This window comes from Lissotriton helveticus, chromosome 6 (genome assembly GCF_964261635.1).
Source record: "Lissotriton helveticus chromosome 6, aLisHel1.1, whole genome shotgun sequence".
NCBI lineage: Eukaryota > Metazoa > Chordata > Amphibia > Caudata > Salamandridae > Lissotriton > Lissotriton helveticus.
This window is the reverse complement of record NC_136067.1, coordinates 1608516483-1608536917: the sequence shown is the minus strand read 5'-3', so window position 1 is coordinate 1608536917 and position 20435 is coordinate 1608516483. Positions and strand designations below refer to the sequence as shown.

Below are 20435 nucleotides of genomic sequence, written 5' to 3'. Positions count from 1 at the left end.
GCTTCTGTCTACATTGTGAAACATTGGGGTAGAGATGGGGTTTCTTTCCACACTGCTGCTGGTCAATAGTGTGAATCATGTGGGATTGGGGGGGGGGGGGGGGTCTGTCCACACTGCTGCGTGTCAATAGTGTGAACCCTGGGGGACAGAGGTTTTCTGTCCACATTGGTCGAGTCCACAATGTGAATCCTGGAAATCACAGGGGGTTTCTGTCCACAATGCAGCGGGTCAACCGAATGTATCCCGAGAGGGGTGTGAAGGGTGGGTGGGGGGGGTCTGCCCAGAGTGCTGGGGGTCGATATTGTGAATCAGGCAGAGAGTGTATGCCCAATTTTGCGAGTCTATAGAATGAATCCCGGAGACGAAGGGGGTGTGCCACAGTGAGCTGGCAGTCCATAGTTTGAATCCTGGCGAACAAGTGTGTTTGAGTCCACAAAGTTGTTGGGTCGATAGAGTGAATCCGGAGGGGGGTGGACGGTCGTGTGTGTGTTGGGAGGGTCCACACTGCTGCATGCCCATAGTGTAAATGCTGGAGGAGTTACGTTTTTTTTAACTCACGATGCTGCAGGTTAATAGTGCGAACCCAAGGGCTGCAGGGGGCTTCCGTTCACAGTGCTGCGTGTTTATAGTGTGAATCCTGGGGGCGCGTGGGGTGGGGGGCTGTCCACATTGCAGCCGATCTAACCCTCGTGCAAGAGAAGTCTGCCCAGTGTTCCTGGAGATATCGCTGCTCGGCCTAGCTCTCATACATGCACCCCTTGTGTTTTCTTACAGGCACCCCCTCTTCCCACTGCTAGCACTGATCTTTGAAAAATGTGAATTAGCGACGTGTACCCCCCGGGAGCCCGGAGTAGCGGGCGGGGACGTCTGCTCCTCCGAGTCTTTCAACGAGGACATCGCGGTGTTCGCCAAACAGGTCAGCAAAAACACGTGACAGCAAAAGAACGCCACTCCGAGACAAAAATATGCCATTTTATATCGGCAACTAATCCTCTTATGCCCATACTGAGCTGTAAAATATTCATGTTATTCAGATTACAAATGCTGCTAATTTACTCCCCGCGCTGATGAGATGGGCGCCTCTTTCATAGCTGTAACTGCGAAAGTTAGGGTTTAGTGTCCGCCAGATTACAGATGCGCTTTAGAGTGCAGGCTTGGCGCCTAGACAGTCTACAGTAAGCAGTGGCACTCGAAAGTCATAACCCGTCATCAAGCCTGTTTTTTTTCTGTACTCGTGTGTTTAATTCATTCTGCTTCTTTTGGTCTAGATCCGAGCAGAAAAGCCCCTCTTTTCTTCAAATCCAGAGCTGGATAACTTGGTAAGAGCTGGTGTGACTTTTTTGTGCAATTGCTTGACCCGAGTGTGTACATGTTTAAATTTGTGGGTGACGTCTCAGGATCATATGTCATATAAACGTAAAGTACACACACACACACACACACATATATATATATATATAAGTGGACATTTCAGGACTTTCTTCTTCTACTACTTGAGAAGTAAACCGCCTTCACTAAAGTTTTACTTTTGAATTGTGTAAAAAAAGGTTGATGTTACAAACGTATTTTTCTTCACTTGTCCTTTTGAGTCCTACGTAAAATACACTATTCAAATTGAATAATTGGAATGCATATTTACTTTGAAGGACATATGTGATAAGTGCACCTTCCCCCATGCGAAATGTCTTTTACGTTGTCCCAGAAATGCCCCGATCGGGAACAACTGCGAATACGTTGAGAGTGTGACTGGAATGTAAGAGGCTTGCTAACAATGGCTGGTGCGAAAACGCGAAATCTATACAGGCTGGTGTTATTCATGTTGCCTTTTGTGTGTTTTCCTCCCCTTCCTCAGATGATCCAAGCCATACAAGTATTACGGTTTCATCTGCTGGAGTTAGAAAAGGTAATGCTCCCTCTCACGCTGAAATATTGCTGCATGCCAAGCTTTTTATGCATTTGCATACACGTCTTTCTCTGCTGCTCCCATGTAATTAGTGTCAAGCCGAATCTCGGCGCCCATTGCTCTTCGCAGTTTAATTACAGTCCCGTCCATTAAAAGCGGCCTCACAAGCGCCCGGGCCCCGCGCCCCCTTCGGCTTCTCGCTGCGATTCTATAAACAGTTGCAATCCCGCCTCCACCGCCGGACTTTGGGGGGTTTCGACCAATAAATCATGCACCAGGGGGGTGTTTTTCAGTGGGGCCATGTTTACGAGTGAAGGCATTCCTTTTAGCATTTTTTGTTTGCTTTTATTGAGATGAAACCCCATTAAAAAAGAAGTTATATTAGCAGGTCAGGCTCAGGGCAGGCATTGTCCGGGAAGGGATTTTGAGGTGGGGGGGAGGCAAAAACCACGGCAGGCCTATCAGGCTCTGGGTGTTAGGCAATGGCAACCAGCACGGTGAGGCGCGAGGCGCTAAAACCCGGGGCCTTGTTCTCAAATTTTGCCATAAAATCTGGTAGCTGTGTGAATGCTAAGCTGCCAGAAATTGCTAGGACGCCTAGCCTGACAACCGACCCGTCTGTCAACTGCATTTTATGGAAGCGAAAGCGTTTCTGCGATGCACAAAAATGAGACCGATTTTCACATACTCTCATTTTCTGACAAGTGTAAAAAAAAAAAACAATAAGCGAGAAATAAACACCAATTGGTTTATAGGATCCCCTTTGACATCCTAATAAAAAAACAGTGTCTTGTTCTAAAACGTGTTCATCTTCTCTTTTTGAAATACCAATGATCCTGGAGGAAGGGTGGTGGGTGTCCAAGACAGAACCAGCCCCAGTTTGGCGTTTACATTATCGGGGTGTATTTGTATTACTTTGCCAAAAAGTGAAAGTTCACATGTTGCAGGAAGTTCCAAACACAGGTTTACTATATAGACACTTCCCACATGTGAGCAATGTTTTCACTCTAGAAAAACAATACAAAAAGGGGACAGAAATATATGTTTACAGCACGGTCACTCCCCCCAAACACACACACGCACACAATACAGGTTTAACGTGCTGTGCATACAGTTTGTTTTTTATGCTGCCCTTGGGTGCGGCATGGAGATAGCTGCACGGTGACATAATCTGCTGCCACCACGCCGTTTCCCTTTATTGTCACACCCCTGAACATCTCCCACCCCTAGAGTATCACATGTAGCGCCTGCGATTAGTCAGTTTCACCCTAAAACCAACATGTCACTGTCAGTTTCCTGGGATATCTCTATCTCGACCAGAAGGCACGTTATTCCCGAGTCTGGGCGGTCCTGGGGGGTCTCTGGGGCTATGTTCTCGGTCACTAAAGGGGTGTGTGATGTGTATAGGGAGGGCGTTGCGTCTGCCACTTGCCAGCCTCTCTCCAGCCCGAGGGCTTCCCTTGCTCATCGCCCATCTGCCTCTGTCCACAGGTGCACGAGCTGTGCGACAACTTCTGCCACCGGTACATCAGCTGCTTGAAGGGGAAGATGCCCATCGACCTGGTGATCGACGACCGAGAGGGCGGCTCCAAGTCGGACAGCGAGGACATGGGCCGCTCGGCGAACCTCACAGACCAGGTAGGAAGAGCCGCGCTGCCCCGGGGCCTTTGTGTGAGCTGCGTCTTATGAGGCCTCTGGTGGACATTTCCTGGTGTTGGCGGGAAGGGGAAAGTGCGCCTCTTATTGCTTCTCTAGGCCTTCAAAGTGCAAGGTGTGAACTTGGGCCGGCGCTGCCTGCCGTGCTGCCGTGATCTTGGGTTTTTAAGGGCGTGTTGTGGTTCTGCTATCTCGGGTGGGTGACTGTATACCCCCAAAGCAAGGGGACAGGGTCTCAGATTGTTAGCCTGGCCATTTCATGTTGCTTCTTAGCACCGTTTGTTTTGGGTCTGCATCGCACCCCACCCCCACCTACCAAGGTCTGTCTGTGTCAGAGGTCCCACGTCCGTGACACTGTGCTGGTGTCCTGAATAGGCCTGGTGCGTTTCTTAGACTGCCCATCCGCTGGCTGTGGTTACTGTTGCCACCGGTTAGATGTGTCTGTCCGCCGAGGGCCTGTTTGCTGGCACTGGTGGGAGGCGGGGGGGGTGTTTGAGGGGTGGCAAGGCCACGGGTGAGTGGTCTGTCAAGTTCCTTTCATTCTGATTCATACCTCCTGCTTGTCCTGGTTCTGAAACCCCATAGGTGCCTAAGTTGGCAGCCACATACAGGTTAGGAAAAAATAGTCTCGGATAGATGTTCTGGCCTTTTTCGTATTGCCTGCGCCCCCGCCCTAAGTGTGGTCGCTGGTGCGCCCTTGCAGGTGTCTCTGCCCAGGAGGTCCCCTCTCCCCTGGCCTATGACGCGAGACCGCGGCCTGTATCCTTTCATATTGTCTCTCCATGGTTTTGGTTGTGCCCCGGAAGCAGTCCCTGTGCTACGAGGGCAGCGGCTAGGTGGTCTGGGCCCTGCAGAACGAGGCTCCTTGGAGCAGGCAGCGCCAGTCCCTCACCCGCCCGTCCGCACGCTTCATTAGCTCCCCTTGTCAGTTTTCCTTGGCCGATCGCTTTTAGACCTCAGTGAGCATTGCTTTGTTCAGAAGCTGGCGGCTGCCAGCGCGCCCATTTTATTTCCTCTCTCCGGGTCCACAGTGGAGCAAGGCACGGCTTTCAGAAATAAAGAAAAAAACGAGCATAGAAAGTCGCTTCCCGCCCGCTTTCTAGAATTTGGGATACTGTGTACAAATCTGATCATAATTTCCAAATCATTGGGCTAGTGAATAATGTGGTCTGTTCCAGGAAAAAAGCTCATGTCGTTGGTAGAAAATCTGTTATTATTGCCTAAATTTAAAAAAAAAGGGGGAGGGGGTCTGCTGCTAACGAGTGCTACAAACCACCAAGTTCAGATACTGTTTTTTTTAGTTGAGAGATCGCAGAGATTCCAGCTATTTTTGGGGATCTGCAACTGGGGGGAGATCACGTCTCGGGGGCGGGCTCTGCGTCGCCTCCTAATGATTCTGCGAGTCCTCGGCCCCTCCAGTTTCCGAAGCCAGCCTCAGTGATTGATCACGTATCTGATGGGGCCTGACGCTCTGTAAACATGTCCAGGGCGCCCTTCTCCTTGGCCACGTTTCCTGTTGTGAGTGGGCTAAATCACACAGACTTGTCGAGCCCGTGTGAGCCGCGGTCCCTACACAAAAGGTCATCGAGTAATGGCAGTGGGAGCTCCAGAAACTGTGGTTCGCCTCTGAGAACTTGCCTGTCTTCTGTGTGTGCCACTGTGTTTATGTGTGTGTTGCCTCGGGGCACCAGGGCGTGCCAGGGGGTGTTTGTATCACACTCTGGCATGCAGGTTCCTTCATGGGGGTGATAACCCGTCTCTGGCCAGATCCCCTCTGTGGGAGCCGGGTGAAGTCGGCCTCACGGCCCTCTCCTCGTTAGTCCACGCTACGAGCAGTCCAAAGGAGCTGCTTCCGGGAGCTTGAAGGCAGGAGACGGTCGTAGGTCATCCGAGAACTGCTTGAGGGCGCTCTGTGCCCTGCCACTGGGATATCTGGGGTAGAAAGCTCCTCGCTGCTGAAGGAGGAAAGGGCGTGATATTATTTCTTATAATTTATTTATAGATCTCCAGCCCATGGCTGTAAAAAGGTGACTTGACTGCAAGAGTCACGTTTGAAGCAAGGTCCCGTCTGACCCAGCGCTTTTCTCTGAACACTTACATCAAAAGTGCTCTTTTCTCGTTGAAAATATGCACATGTCCCTGGGGCACGGTGTGGTTGGGGAAGGGGCGATGGGAAGGTGATGTTTTGCTAATCATAGGTGTTTTGTTTTTCACTTTACCAAAAAGTGAAAGTTCACATACATAATCCTGCACCCCACTAAAGAGTGCCTTCAAACCAGCCTGCGACTACTTAAGTGGAAACTCGGAGCATGGAAACTTGAAAACTGCTGAGCAAAAAAATTGTAATCCAACAAGTCTAACGAGAAAATGGGTTTCTAAAAGCTCTAGAGTGCTGGGTACATAAAGCTATTTGAGCAAATTACAAGAACCGCTCAAGGGCACGAATGAAATCAACACTTTAATTGCCTCCAAAATGAAGATTTATGCCCGTTTTCTCAACGACTCAGTATTATAGTGGAGGGAAAGCTATACGAGACACCATATATGCCTGCTGGTAAATATTGACGAGGCACAATGTACCATAGAGGCGGTTGTGTGTAGGAACCTCGCCTTGTGCACTTCAAACAGTGCTGAAAACAGGGGAGTTCAGCTACCGGCCTTAAGTGAAAGCTTGCTGCACACTTACTAACACCTTTAAACTCCATGCCGTAGGCAAACGTGTCTGTTTAGTTTCTTTGAATGCTGTGTTGCACTGAACTTCAAATGTTTCAGACTGCTGCAATGTCTCGGCCTCTTAATGTCCGACTGAAATGTATTTTAATATTTCCCTTCAGGCTCTGATGTTGTCTTAAAATACTTGGGGAGGAAAACAATTCCACAATCGCAAAACGCTATCTATCTATCTATCTATCTATCTATCTATCTATCTATCTATCTATCTATCTATCTATCTATCTATCTATCTATCTATCTATCTAATCTGCTACATGTATCCTAGCAGTTGCTCCCTTTTAACATGAATTGTACTACAATGCGTGAAAGCCACTTTAGATTTCTGGGGACTGTTGTTTTGGGAGGGGCGCTAGTAGATAAATATCCGGGCAGAGGTCGAGTCCAGCAAAGCCACTCTGTCACAAGCACACACCGGAAGTGGGGCAGAGGAAGGGAGCCTTTCTCCGTGCCTCACCAATGTTGCCCAGCCAGTTTGAGGCCCTGTTGTTGTCTCCTCCTGGCTGTGCTGACAAACGCTGATCCCCTTCAGGTGTTATGCGAGCTGGAGTGCCTAGTTATCCAATTAACCCCTTTGTCTCTAGAGCCTGTTGAGTTTAGTCGAAGGAAGCCCTCTTCTTTCAGGGGGAGGGGGCATGCATGCTTTGACTGTCACGGAATATATGCAGCTGCTTCTCGTTTGCTTGTCTGACCGCTCACCCTTGTAGTAAGTAGCCCTTTGCCTATGAATAGACTCGCGCACCTTACTCTCGCGTGGCTACGGAGTTTCCACTTCCGGGGTTACATTGCTAGCCGCGGTCCAGTCGCTTTGCTTGCGCTGCAGCGTGTGCGTGCTGCACTCCTGCGCGGGGTCACTGACAGGGTGCGTGCGTAAACATAGCCAGTTCCCTTCATTTGAGAGGGAGGGCAGGCCGAAATGTCCCAGACAAGCTCACCCAGTTGTCTCGGCCACTTTGTGGCAAGGAGCAGGCCTACTTTTCAGAGTTAGATAAGCAATGTTGAGTTATTTTTCCCTTTTGCCTGCCTGAAGTTGATTGGCCACGGATCATGGCTTTCGAAGAAAAATACGACCTTGTTTTCAGTATTACCTGCTCAGATAAATATACTGGAAGCGGTCTCATTTACAGACAATAACTTGAACGTCAACTTTTTTTAAAATAAGTGTGTAGCTTAGTTTAGATGACTTATGGTAATTGCAATTGCCCGGTGATACCGTGAGAGGGATGAGCAAAGGAGAGCAACGTAAAAACCATGTCGTTTATTAGTGCATGACCTATGAAAATACTGTATGGGTTCATCTGAACATCTCAGGAGGCAGAGGGTTGTAATGAAGCACGGGCCAAGACTCAGGCAATGTCGACCCCCCCCCCCCCCCGACAGTCTAATGGTGATAGATTAGCCTGTTGATCAGGGGTTAGCCTGGACTTCAATTATCGCTTAGCTCAAAGTAACTGAGTATCTGGATTTCATTGACTTTACAAGGGATATACAGCCTTCCTCCCGCCCGGCAACGCAGCGTTCCTTACCTGTCGTTTCTGCTTCCAGCCACAACCTTTCTCTGTTGAATATATTTTCATTAGGTCTGACATTTCTAAGTTGTGATAACTGTATGGTAAATAATATTGTCTTAAATTAGGCTGCAAGTTGTGACCTTCGTTCAGGGTTTAATTTGAGAGATAGTTACATTCAGGACGATTTTTTTTAGTTAACTCAATTGTCAACTCAAAGTTTGATATCAATAGATACATTCCAAATTGTGGACAGCGCGCGCGCTTCTTCGCCCCTTAGACTGTTGTACAGCCTGCTCTTTGAAGTTGGGAAAGTGGGATGTTTGAGTTACTCAAAAGCAGTAACTTTTGAATCTGATCCTGGTTTTTGGAAGGCAACTCTAACTTCATCAGGAACTGTTTTTCACACTGGCGTGTTAAGTCTGCTCCACTCAGTTTTCCAAATTATTCCAAAATGTTTCTCAACATACTTATTTATGCATGGAGCAAATTGATTTTCATAAATAAGATTTTTTCAAAATGAGGGGCAGTTTGGTTAAATTCAAATAGTTAGGGAGCACACTGCGTTGCTTGTTTAGTGTCAGAACTTCCCTCAATGAGTTCTTCGTTTGTTCAGAATGGGTCTTGTCTACATACTTCATGTGTTGGCTAGTTTGTCAGAGCAAAAATGAAACCAAACATATTCAGATAAGCTAACTATTAACGTGAAAAACCTGAAGATGCTACCATGATCAGAATTTAATTAAATTCAAAGCAGTGGCATTTAACCCAACTGGTTAGTGCATGATAATGGTGTTTTTACTAAAATCTAAAACTCGTGTTACAACATTTTAGTCAAAAAGCAGTGATGCAATTTTCATAATGGCAAGAGTGAGAACTTTTTTTTAACTGGAAATCTTTGTCAGACTCCTGCTGCTTTAGAGATTAAAATTTTTTTTTAGATTTTTTTTTTAGAAAGTAACTATTTATGGTTGCAATACCCATTGGAATTCATTCGTCCATGTTTTCTGCGGGCAAATGAAATATACGTTCTGTGAGCATGTTGCTGGTTTACAGTTTCCCTTCAGAAAATCTGCCATTTGGACACCTTGTTATAATGATCTGCTTTGTATCTTAACTGCAGATGATTCAAATTGAAAACATTTTCCAATGTTTCCTTCAAACACTTAAAATGACATCTTTTTGTAGCGAATATATGTTACAATTGCTCAATAACTATGAGGCGTCTTTACAGGACTCAGCCAAAAGCATAGTAAGATAGATAGCGATTTAAAGTTTGTCTTGTTAGTTTTAGTATAACATGAATTTTCGATGGGCAGGAACCTTTTGCATTTCAGTTGATTCACTGAAGTAACATAAAATAACACAAATGCCACTTACTTTTAAAATGGTAAAGGCTAAGCCTTATGTTAGATAAAGCAAATATGGCAGTTTCGTCTGTGGGCACATGATCTTTTGAAATGTAACACATGTTTACAATTTTAATTGTTACAGAAGTAGATGTTCAGTTTAATAAAATGAAACATAGCTCTAACTGTTATATCTGAAGTTTGGTACTGGAAGGCAATTTCCGCATGATCGCATTAGGACATGGTCTTATAAGGAGTGCAAAAATGATTTTAAGTGTCTCGGCCACGTCACAAAATGTCTCTGAAAATGAATACATGTTTGCAAATGCACTTGGTAAAATAGGTTTTTAGAAGTCATGATTGAACATTATTGCTGTGTTTGAAATGTTAAATATTTAATTAAGGAAAACAAACGTTTTCTGGTACCTAAAAGGGCTTCTGAAAAGTCCCCTAGGAATATTCACCTGATGTTCTATGTGCAACAGATTTATTGTAGGCAATTGAAAAGACCAGCTTTAGTTTAAATACGTTTACAATTCACTGGTGGGCATCCAAATAGCCTAAAAAGTTTTTACCTGATTACAATTTTTGACATTTTGAATATGCCGAGTGGGACAATATATGAGCAGTTTAGTCACTTGTGGTGCTGACGAACAATATTTTACGCATGGTGTGAAGGACGCAAGTTTAAAGTGCATTGTTTTATATGTAGTGTGAAATGCAGTGTTGCCTTTAAGATTAAATATTATCCATGCTTGCAGTTTTAGATTTATATAGTTATTGTTTTTTGTAACAGGGACTAATTAGTTCAAGTTTGCTTTCAAGCCTTGTGTGTGGGCGAGGGGATTGAACGGCAGGCAGCTGAAGTTACTGTAGTTCATTGTACAATACCAGTTATTAAGTGCCATTAAGGAAAACAGAGAGGAGCAACACATACTGTAGAAAGTATGATATTTAATACTGCATTAGGAAGTAATTGCCCACTGTGGTGAATGGAACACAATGATGTATTCCAGTGTTCTTCTGCAACAAGTTATTCCCACATACAAACAAGTCCAATTCCCTTTACAGTTTGCAGCACACATTTTTAGTTCTTAATATTTAGCATAAATGCTTGCTTTCAGGACCAGCTTTTATGTTAATGCAGTAAGAAGTTATACCAGTTTGCATGGCGATAAAATAAAGACGAAATTCACAACACATTTTTTTAAAACCAATTGATAGTGTAAATAAACAAGACCTTCGAGTCCAAAAAGCAAACGAGATGATAGCAGAGTCATTCTTTCTGCATATGTCATATTTTCAAAAAGATTTACAAGGAAATTAGCAATCATTTTTAACATCCATTTGAGGCTTCAGTGAAGTGATCAGAAATTTATTTACGATATTTAACTTCTTTAAGAAAGTCTGCTATGTGCCCATTTAGTTCCAGTGTTGGTGGATGGACTAGTAAATTGAGCCTCGTTAGTAACACACGTTTTGCTTTAAAGTTATGTTTTGGTTATATATATTTTAAATGCAGGCTTTTGCAGGCACTTTAATATTTTCATTGTTTTTTTATTAACAGTAATATAAGTGGTATCTATTATGTTTTCTTCCTTTTTGTGCTGCACAATTTCCACAACTAGCTTATGTGTTTCTAATTAGAGGAGAAATAAGACAAGGTTAATGTGACCATGAATTGCGCTCCCTTATCTGATTTTGCCTAAATGATTGCACATTCACAGTCAGTCACACAAGAAATGTATTTTGTGTGTTAGAAAAACATCCTCATAACCTATACTGGAGTTCTAGGCATTATAAGCAAAGTTTAAACATATGTCATGACTTTGCTCCGGAAGTGAACATTAGCATCGAGAAATGATTCAAATTTAGTGTGATGGTAAACTGTACCTTCTTCTCCCTTACCTTCCCACACACTGCTCTGTTTAGTTCTTATGTCCGAGGAAACATGGCCATATGAAAAAGATGATTGTACTACTGAATAGTGACACCGAGAATTTAGTGGCAAACTAATTTTGAGGGCAGAATTTTGAAGGACAAAATATCGAAAAGTGCATATAGGGAAGCATAGATTTAGTAATCCTAACTCCACAACTACACACCTTGAAAATAAATATACCGTGTAGGTACTTATATGTGGAGTTAAGTATTGAAAATCTAGGCGCACTTACCTTTCAATATTTTTCCTTCAATATTTTTTCCAGGCGATACTGTTGATTTCATATTCAGGGGGCACACTGTAAAAGGCAAAGTCAGAATCATCACATGGGAATTTATTCTGAAAAAGCTGAATGACTGCTAAGTTATTTCGTCTCCTGGTGCTTGCACTGTTCCTTTTTGTGCCCATCTGCATAGGAGCTCATACCTACCATTTGCCAGAGTTTCAAAGTTACATACGTGAGTTAATGCCTGACTCATTTTCTGACTGGCCACGCACATCAAATGAAACAAAAGATTCTGAGAGTTAAGTCAGTTGTGTGTATCTCTATCTCTATCTCCATCTCTCGCTCTCGCTCTCTCGCCTCCCCAATTAGTGGTCTTATATTCTAAACCACCATACCACAATCATCTCTTCCAACCTGTAATTATTTCCTACACTTTTGCCAGGCTAGTGAGAATAAATGTGGAGCAATAACACATTTTTCGAGAAAGTCCTCTGATACATGGACTTTCGTGTCTTTTTACAACACTGCCAATGTGAGATCTCATATCTTTACCACAGTGCAGCATACCTAACATAAGGAACCTTTCTTATATTCTCTCTTACAAACATTTAACATTGAAAACGCTGCTCAACGCATACTAACAAGACTAATTTAATGAGATGTTATTTCCGTGCATTGATTTAACTACTTTTGCTGTGTTTAAATATATCTATGATTATTTCTACACAGAGTCATGTACTATCTACCATTGTTGATAAGGCAAAGGAAAATAATCACTCACTCTTCTCACTTGAAGGTAGTAACAAAAGGAATATTACACTTTATGCCAACCTGGTTTCTGCAAGGGTACCACCACACACTGGAGTTTGTGTTAAGAACATCCTGCCCAGATCTGTAGGTCGTAGGTGCATGCTTTACCTAAATCTTCTTGTTGGACACTCTAACATTACCCTGACAGGCATCAGATAGCCTCAGAATGGATGAACAGATGAATGAGGAACAGGATATCTAAAGTTCACTGGGGCGCCAATTGTCCCTGAGCACTACCGTCCCCCCACACACTTTTCCACCATCTGAACACTAGAAGAAGGTAGAAGTGTTCTCTCTTCAAAGTGTACCAAGGGAAAATATTTGAAAAGTTTCTGAAAAGATGCTTTTAGTGCTGAAGTAATGTGACATTATGTAATTGTGGGATCTTCATTTCAAGTAGAGAGCGGAAATGCGATGCTTGGATTGAATGGTTATGGCTTGAGATGGTGCCAGGCCACCTTCCTTTCTTACAAAGGTTCCATATGGTAGTTCGGTTGAAGACTGTCATCACTGGCACATGTACACTGTAAATTGTTTAATTGTTACTGGAATTGTGTAAGTCCTACAGGTAGCCTCTTTGTGCTGTTTTCAGATAAATAAGTACTGCAGATCATATATCTTATGAAAGGGCTGCATCCTATGACTTGAACTTTTAGCAAATCACTGAGAGGGCTTTGCACTAGTTCATTGTCTCTATAGGAACAACAGGTTATTCATAGCAATGTTTCATCTTCAGTTTTAATTGCATGCTAATATATTACTCGTGGTAGAGCAGATATAGTCGATAGTTAAGCTTTGACATAACTTTATTAGTGGAAATTCAAGTGAGCTTTAATCTGAGTCTATTTTAAGATATACAATGTCATATCATGGGAGGCACATTTTAAAGCAGAAGAAATACTGTTGCCGTAGAGCAAATTTGGCTATCGGCACTCTATATGTAGAGTGACCAAAGGAACTTGTGAGCATGTTGCAAGCAATCCAAAATGTATCTAATAGTTTGAAGTTGTTGCAAGGTACTCTCAAGATATATCTGCTCTTAAACCAATACATCGGTCACACACATTTGATATGTAGTTTTTTTTTGTGAGCAGAACGTTTCATAATCAGTTTAAAGATGCTTGACAGGAAGAAGCTTTGTATTGCAGAATCAAAATAGTGTACACACCAGGACTTGCCTGGTGTTACAAAGTAGTGTTATAGCAATTCATGGAGGTGCGGTCCGTACTGGACAGGTATACTTTCTGTCTGTTGGGCCTAACATTCCCCTATATTTAACTCAGCAATGTATAGTCCACTATCTCATTCCATAGAAACTCAAACAGGAAATCTCTTTGCAGGTTTCACCACAAAAAAATCCCACTACTCGAGAAGCTTTTCCTCCTTGAGTTAAAAAAGTACATACGTTATTTAGAACGAAAGATATAGTTGATGTGTTCCCTGGCCAGGGCCATCTGTGACCCTGCAAAGGCTTACAAGAAACAGTGAAAGGGTAAAGAGAGCATACAACTTTTACCTTAAAAAGCTCCCCAAACACAATGTCTGGGACAGTTCTATTGGAAGTAGGGGGGGTGCCCAGCCTCCACACTACATCTCACAGTCGAATCACTTAGAGGCTGCATGCATTTTGATCTCACAAGTGACAGAGACTCTTTAATCAAGTGGCAATTTACACACAAATCGACTCCAGAAACAGTATGGTATTACTTTGAAAAAAACAACATATTTGGCAGCAGTAGTGCCCCCTTTCCCAAAAATGTGTTATCAGTCAACGAGCTCACATACAATTTGAAATTAAGCCAGACACAGTCTTCCCTTTTCTTGAATAAAATTATTCTGTACTTAACAATCGCTGACTTTCCTTTTTAAGTCAAAGTTTTCAAACAAGTGACATTTAGAATAATTGTGTTTTATCTTGTTTGACAACTATTTTTTTCTTGCTGATACACATTTGGTCTATTTTCATAATGCCTTTTCTTCTGGTATGAATAGTACTTTCATGTCTTGATCAGGCAATATATGAAAAGAAACGTGGTTGGTAAATTTTAATTTTGATGATTTTAAAATGTGTCCTCGATATTTAAAAAGTTTTCAAGCAACTTTGTCCTCATTGACTAAACATGAAGTTGAAATGAGGCACATAGGTGATAAATATGTACATTAAGCCTAAATTTACTCGCCTGAATTTTTGATGAGCAACAAAAGGTTTTAAACAGTACTCTCGAAATGTGTAATTATTGTTCAAATCCAGGCCCTGAGAGCATCATTTAACACCAGATTCTATTGTGCACATCACAACACCCTCTTTCATCACATTCCTGTATATTCCACATGCAGTGATGTATACATATGGAAATAACCATGTATTGACAGCAACACCTACATTGAAACATCATACAAATAAATGCTCTCCACATCCAATCACCAGAGGACCAACCTAAGAATGCAAAACATTATCCAATTTTGAAATCCCACCTCCTGTTGCTTTGACTCAAATGTACATTGCTTGACAACTTGTTGGACAATTGCTTGGAACAGGAAGTTGTCAGTATCATTAATCGTAGGCAACTTAACGTGTATACAATAATGTTTGGTTTAAGTGTGGTGAAAGTGAAGGGTTATCTCAAGTTTGGTTTGATGTGAGTCTGGTGAAGAATATACTGACTTCGAGACTCAGAGAAAAGTTTCCACATTCTGGATATAAAAATGTTTTGCCACGTCAATGTCAAAGCCACAGTAAGCTGATGTAATAGTGAGGAGTTATTTTTTCAGGTAACAAAGCACTGGGTTTTCAATGAGGTCTTTGCAAGATCTAATTTGATAACTAATTTTCGGACACTCTTCATGGGCATTCCATGCTACAGCCTTATGGCCTACGTTACTCACCCACTTTGAGTAACTTTAATTATGTAATCACAGCGAAGATATCGTATATCTTCCACCTTAATCAGCCTCAAGTTCATGTAATTAATTTCTGATCTGTAGACAAGATCCACAATATTGGATGAATAGAACCATTTCCAAAAAAACTCTCCTTAAGCAGCTGAAGTAGTCTACTCCAACAAACCTCGCCTGACATTGTGAACTAAGAATAGTTTCTCTTTCTTTAAATAAAAAGTTTTACTTCAGCCAGTGGGTGTGAGAACCTTCACATCCCTTTCTGTTTTATCAAAGATCCGTCCTCTCGCTTAGCACGCAATGTCTGTGTCATTTATTAACGTGTTTTTAAACCTTTTTCTTTATAGTCATTCTGAGAGCATATTCTTTTTTGTGCTGTTGTGAACCAAACGCCCACAGAGTAAGGTTCTGCCTATAATTCTCTGATTCATAATATGGATCTCTCTATTGTATAGCCATCTGTATAGTGTTCTCACACTGTAGTTGCTTTAGAACTTCCACCCAACTTTTTGAGTCACTTATCATTTCCATTATTCTAGGACTATAAATAAGAGTGTGATCCTCTAATATAAAGCTGCTCTACAAAACCATTTTCAGATATTGCCAGCAGTAACCAGAATAAGACCAAAATTGCTTTCTTGCATTCTTTTGTTCCTAAACGTAAACATCAGCAATGCTCAAATGATATGCTTTTTCATTGACATGTAGGCTAAATAAATACAATTTTAACAGCTGCTGTTAAATTGGGGCACTTTCCAGACTGTGCTAATAATGCAGGTGGCGTCTTGCTCGATATTGTATTGCCCCGACACAAACACAACAAACATCTTCTGGATTGAGATGTGGGCAAGTTTATTGACCGTGTAGCTCAGAGATCCGGTTCTATTAATTTTTGGCTTGTCTGCGTGACTAAATTGGGTGACCGGAATAAATCAATTTAATCCATTTCTCCCATTATAAAAGATCATGTGCAGTATTGAAGTGGGCATCGTGCCTCTATTGAGTACTATATAAAAAGCTGTATCTATAGATTTACTTATCTTGAGGTGTTGCTTACAAATTGCGCTTTCATCAGTATGTAGCATCACAAGACCTTGCCTACTATAATTTTATTGTACTCTAATGGTACAAACGGTACATTATCAAATTAATTTGATTTTAAACTATAACACTTGATTAATACAATCAGTCCACCTGAAATCAGATTTGTAAGTGATGTATAGTTCATATTTAATACGTGCCCCATCAAGATTTCACAATAATTTACTTCTGGATTCCACAGAGTTTCCACTGCATTTTAACCACATGATATCTGCAAAGCCCAATTCACAAATCTTTTTCTGGCGTGGTTATGCCTAATTTCAGTCTTAGGTGTGAATTGCTCCAGAATTTAATTCCCAGGCGTAGGTCACAAACCACTTTCTGTGATTATTTGTGTCTTACTACAGACCTAGGAGTGACTTACATCAGAATTAGGAGGAGAATTGCATGTCTTCTTATAGAAAGAAAGCGTTATAAGTAAGCTGTGCATGTATCATGCCTTACTCATTGAAATCTGTTAGTAAATCACACCTTGGTTTGGAGTCAGACAGAGCTACTCACAGAAAAAGCTTTGTGATCTGGGTCATTAATTGGTCAAGAACCTCTGTCAGGTGTACCTTCTGTAGCACCAGAGAGAGGGATCCACCTTCTGTTACAAAGCTTAGGAACATTTAGCAATGTGGGCACCCAAAATTTGCGGTCTCTACTACAATGGAACTGGTGTACCCTGAAAATAATATCGGATGGTAGAGCTTAAATGTGTGTGCTTTTCTGTGTGGGACAAGTTACAGATTTACATGTCTTTGGTACTGCAGCTACTACATTTAGACTAAATGTTGTTATGTTTCGTATATGAGTTGGTAATAATGAGCTTAGATTTTTTTTTATCAGAGGAACCCATTTTTATACTTCAATTGTCTCTATAATAAGTTCAGCTGCTTTAATCCTGTTTTTGGGATCTAACTTCCTTCGGAGAAACTTTTATGATCTGTTTTGAAGCTGCTTGCTTGAAAGTTGTCTGTTTGACATGGCAGCTGTACCTGCAAGTCATAATTTGTGATTGTATATAGAACTCACAAAGCTCATTCATATGCATTTATTTCTGAAGAATGTGTGCAGTATTTTTTTATTGGGATAATACCTACAGTATCAAACATACCATGCATTATGCAACTATATGACTGTTAATATAAAAGAAGAAAAGCGAAATCCGAAAGACCAGTACGTTATCAATGTCACAAACAGATTAAATCTGTTATGACTCCACATCATTAGCTGCTAATTCTTGCCTGGATATGTTCCATCTCAATGGCAGAAAAGAAAATCTGGGCATTAACTCCGGTACAATACTGAAACACAAAATGTGGTAGTCTGCAAACTTTACCTATCTTTTCCTCCTCCAGTCAGTTACTTGTGTGCGCCACAGAATCGATGATTGTCATTAACATCCATTCCTGCAGTTACTGTGTACCAACCCAACTTGCATTTATAAATTAAACAAACATTGGCAAAGCCAGGAGTTCTTGTCTTTATAATACGAGTTCCAACTGATTGGGTTTGCCGTTGCCTACTTGTAAAGCACAGTTTAAAAACAAAAATAAATGTTGGAGAAAAAGCAAGCATACCTTATGGTATCTTAGAACTGTACAATGAATTCAATATTTCTATCTGATGAATTGTAGTTAAAAAATGTGTCATTCAGGAAACTGAACATAATTTAAAAATAGGGAAGTGTCAGAATTTAAAGGGACATGCTTCCCAATTCCTAATTTACTTTCCACAGGACTCAGAATTGAAAGAAATTCAAGAGCCATGTGTTAATCTGAGGTAGTCCACTGAGCAGAATTATGGACCTCCAGGACAAGAGACATCTTTTTTCCAGTTATGCTAAGTACCTCCTGAGCCTGTAACTCTTGAATGATTGCAACAACCAGCCCTTCCCCAGGAATTATTAAAGCATTTGTTTGACCATGCATACTTCATACAATATATGGAATTCTAGTGCTAAAACAAAAACAACCCTTACAGTCTGGTATTCAGTCATTCCCTGGAAATATATATATATATGTCTCCATGCGAGGAGTATCGGAAAGAAGAATCTCCACAAGCCCACTGATTGAGTTTACAAGGTATTTAATCAAGTAGCAGAAAAAGACGAGTTTCGACCACGTCCGTGGTCTTGGTCACATGACATCTTCTCGGGTAAACCCTTATTTAAAGGCAACCAACACATAAGTGCACACTATGTGTCAATGGATAAACATAGAAAAAATCTTTAAAAGAAATTATTAGCAATATTGCATATTCATTTTCAGGGTGCTTGTAAATTGCAACAACAACCACCATTCCAAACAGAATTATCTATTCCAATATTGCCACGCGGTTGTAATATTGCTTTCACACGGGTTGGCACGGTATTTGCCATGTTGTGATACAAAGGTGTGATCAGGTGACCCCGTGGACCATCCTGCCCCAAGGAAAAGGGTGAGGATTCCACAGCCATGATTAATGGGAGGTCAGTGGTCTGAGACCGCCGGGTGTAGTACCCTACTGGGACTGCGTTGCGTTGACTACCGCTGTAGCAGTGCCGTAGAGTTGTGTTGTAGCCAATGATTGTCCTTGAGATACACAGGGACATCCGAAATTCCAGTATAGTCCCGAAATAGTGTGTGAACTATATGGGATACAGTTACCACATGGGTCTAACTGACGTCACTGCTCATCCTCGTGTAAGTAACTCCGTGCTTTCAAGTGAAAAAGTCTAGAGTAGACAGTGTGGGGGTAACTACGGTGACTAGGAGTATTAAGTATTTCCAGGGATGTCCATTCACTCCCGTGCACATAACTCTAATAAAAGTGAACCAGTCTGTTTATATCTCAGCCACATGTGCCTTTAAAAACAAGTTTGAATACAACAACAGCTAGGTCACCAATTCCCCAATAGATAGTAATCACTTAATGCACATTGTTTTAGTGTACTAACATAGGCAAGGCAATAATATGTTATTTAACACATCCTTTAACAAAGGCACTCTATATACAAATTAAAAAACAAAAAGGGAAAAGGAAAAAGGATGGGCGTGAGAGATCTGCCGTGTGGTGCATATGTTAATTTAATCTTATTAGGCGCTCAGCTACCCAATATGTTTTTTTGTTGTTGAAAGTTTTATATAGCGCGAACAAGATCTTTGCAGATATCAGAGCGCTTTACAGACGAAAAGAACAACGTGTGAGCATATAGTATTGGGGTGGGGAAGGTACATGTGGGAGCATAGACCACCAGCTACATCAATAATGATACAAGTACAAATACAAGTACAAATAATTGATAGCGTAAACACTCAGGCAGGTCATCAACACGAGTCATGCAAAAATGCAAAAAAAGGTCAGTAAAACTGAATGAAACAGCGTCTGTAAATAACATCCCCAGTAATAATTCAAGTGTATTTCGCCATGAGGATAGCTTTTACTTCTTTCTTAAAAAGTATGGTAGAGGAGATGCGCCTGATTTCAGGGGGGAGTGAGTTCCAGATCCTGGGTGCCATTCCAGAGAAGGAGCGTTTATACGTTTTTTCCTTACAGAATTTTTGGGGCTTTAGCAGGAGATTGTTTGTGCCTCTAGTGATTCTAGAGCCTCCGGAAATCGACAGCTTTTGGGCGAGGTATCCGGGTGAGCTCATGTGGACAGCCTTGTGCGTGATGCAGGCGATTTTCAAATGAATTCTGGCTTCAAAAGGCAGCCAGTTCAGGGCTCTCAGGTCAGGGGAAATGTGTGAGTGCTTTCTTGAACCGGTGATGAGTCTCGCTGCAGCATTTAGAGAAGCTCTTATGGGTGCCGTGGTAGTTAGGGGGAGACCGCAGAGGGCGATGCTGCCGTAATCTATTCGAGGGATGACTAGAGCTTGTACCGCAGTTTGGAAATCTTTGGCTGGAAGGAAGGGTTTGAGTTTCCTTAAGGTATTGATCTGATAGTTCGCCCCTTTAGTTGCTTTGTTGATGTGTTCCTGCATGTTAAGGTTGGTGTCAAGTGTTATGCCTAGAGATTTTGCTGAGTCTACAACGGTGGGATGAACATTGAGTGCGGTTAAGTGTTTAAGCCAGATTTGAGTGGTAGTGATCTTCGCAGGAGGTGAGATCAAGAGGAACTCTGTTTTAAGAGCATTGAGCTTGAGATGATTAGCGGCCAACCATGCTTGGGTGCTTCTGATCGTTGAATTCAAGAGCATAATGTCTTTGGGTGATTGTACTTTGAGATAAAGTTGGGTGTCATCGGCATACATGTGGAATTGAACATTGGATGCTTTTAGCAAGGTGGTGAGAGGTTCCATGACTAGGTTAAACAAAGTTGGGGATAGGGAGGATCCTTGTGGGA

At 42.1% G+C, this 20435-nt stretch overlaps 1 protein-coding gene across 2 annotated transcripts in view; it reads left to right on the top strand.

The window, feature by feature from the left end:
• The window catches only part of MEIS1 (Meis homeobox 1), a 172230-nt gene that overhangs the window by 6449 nt on the left and 145346 nt on the right, over positions 1-20435 (top strand). For both annotated transcript variants that reach the window (XM_078649405.1, XM_078649404.1), the window contains exons 3-6: positions 775-916; positions 1269-1319; positions 1853-1903; positions 3395-3541. In XM_078649405.1, the coding sequence (XP_078505531.1) occupies positions 775-916; positions 1269-1319; positions 1853-1903; positions 3395-3541 (391 nt within the window). The remainder of the gene's footprint in view (positions 1-774; positions 917-1268; positions 1320-1852; positions 1904-3394; positions 3542-20435) is intronic.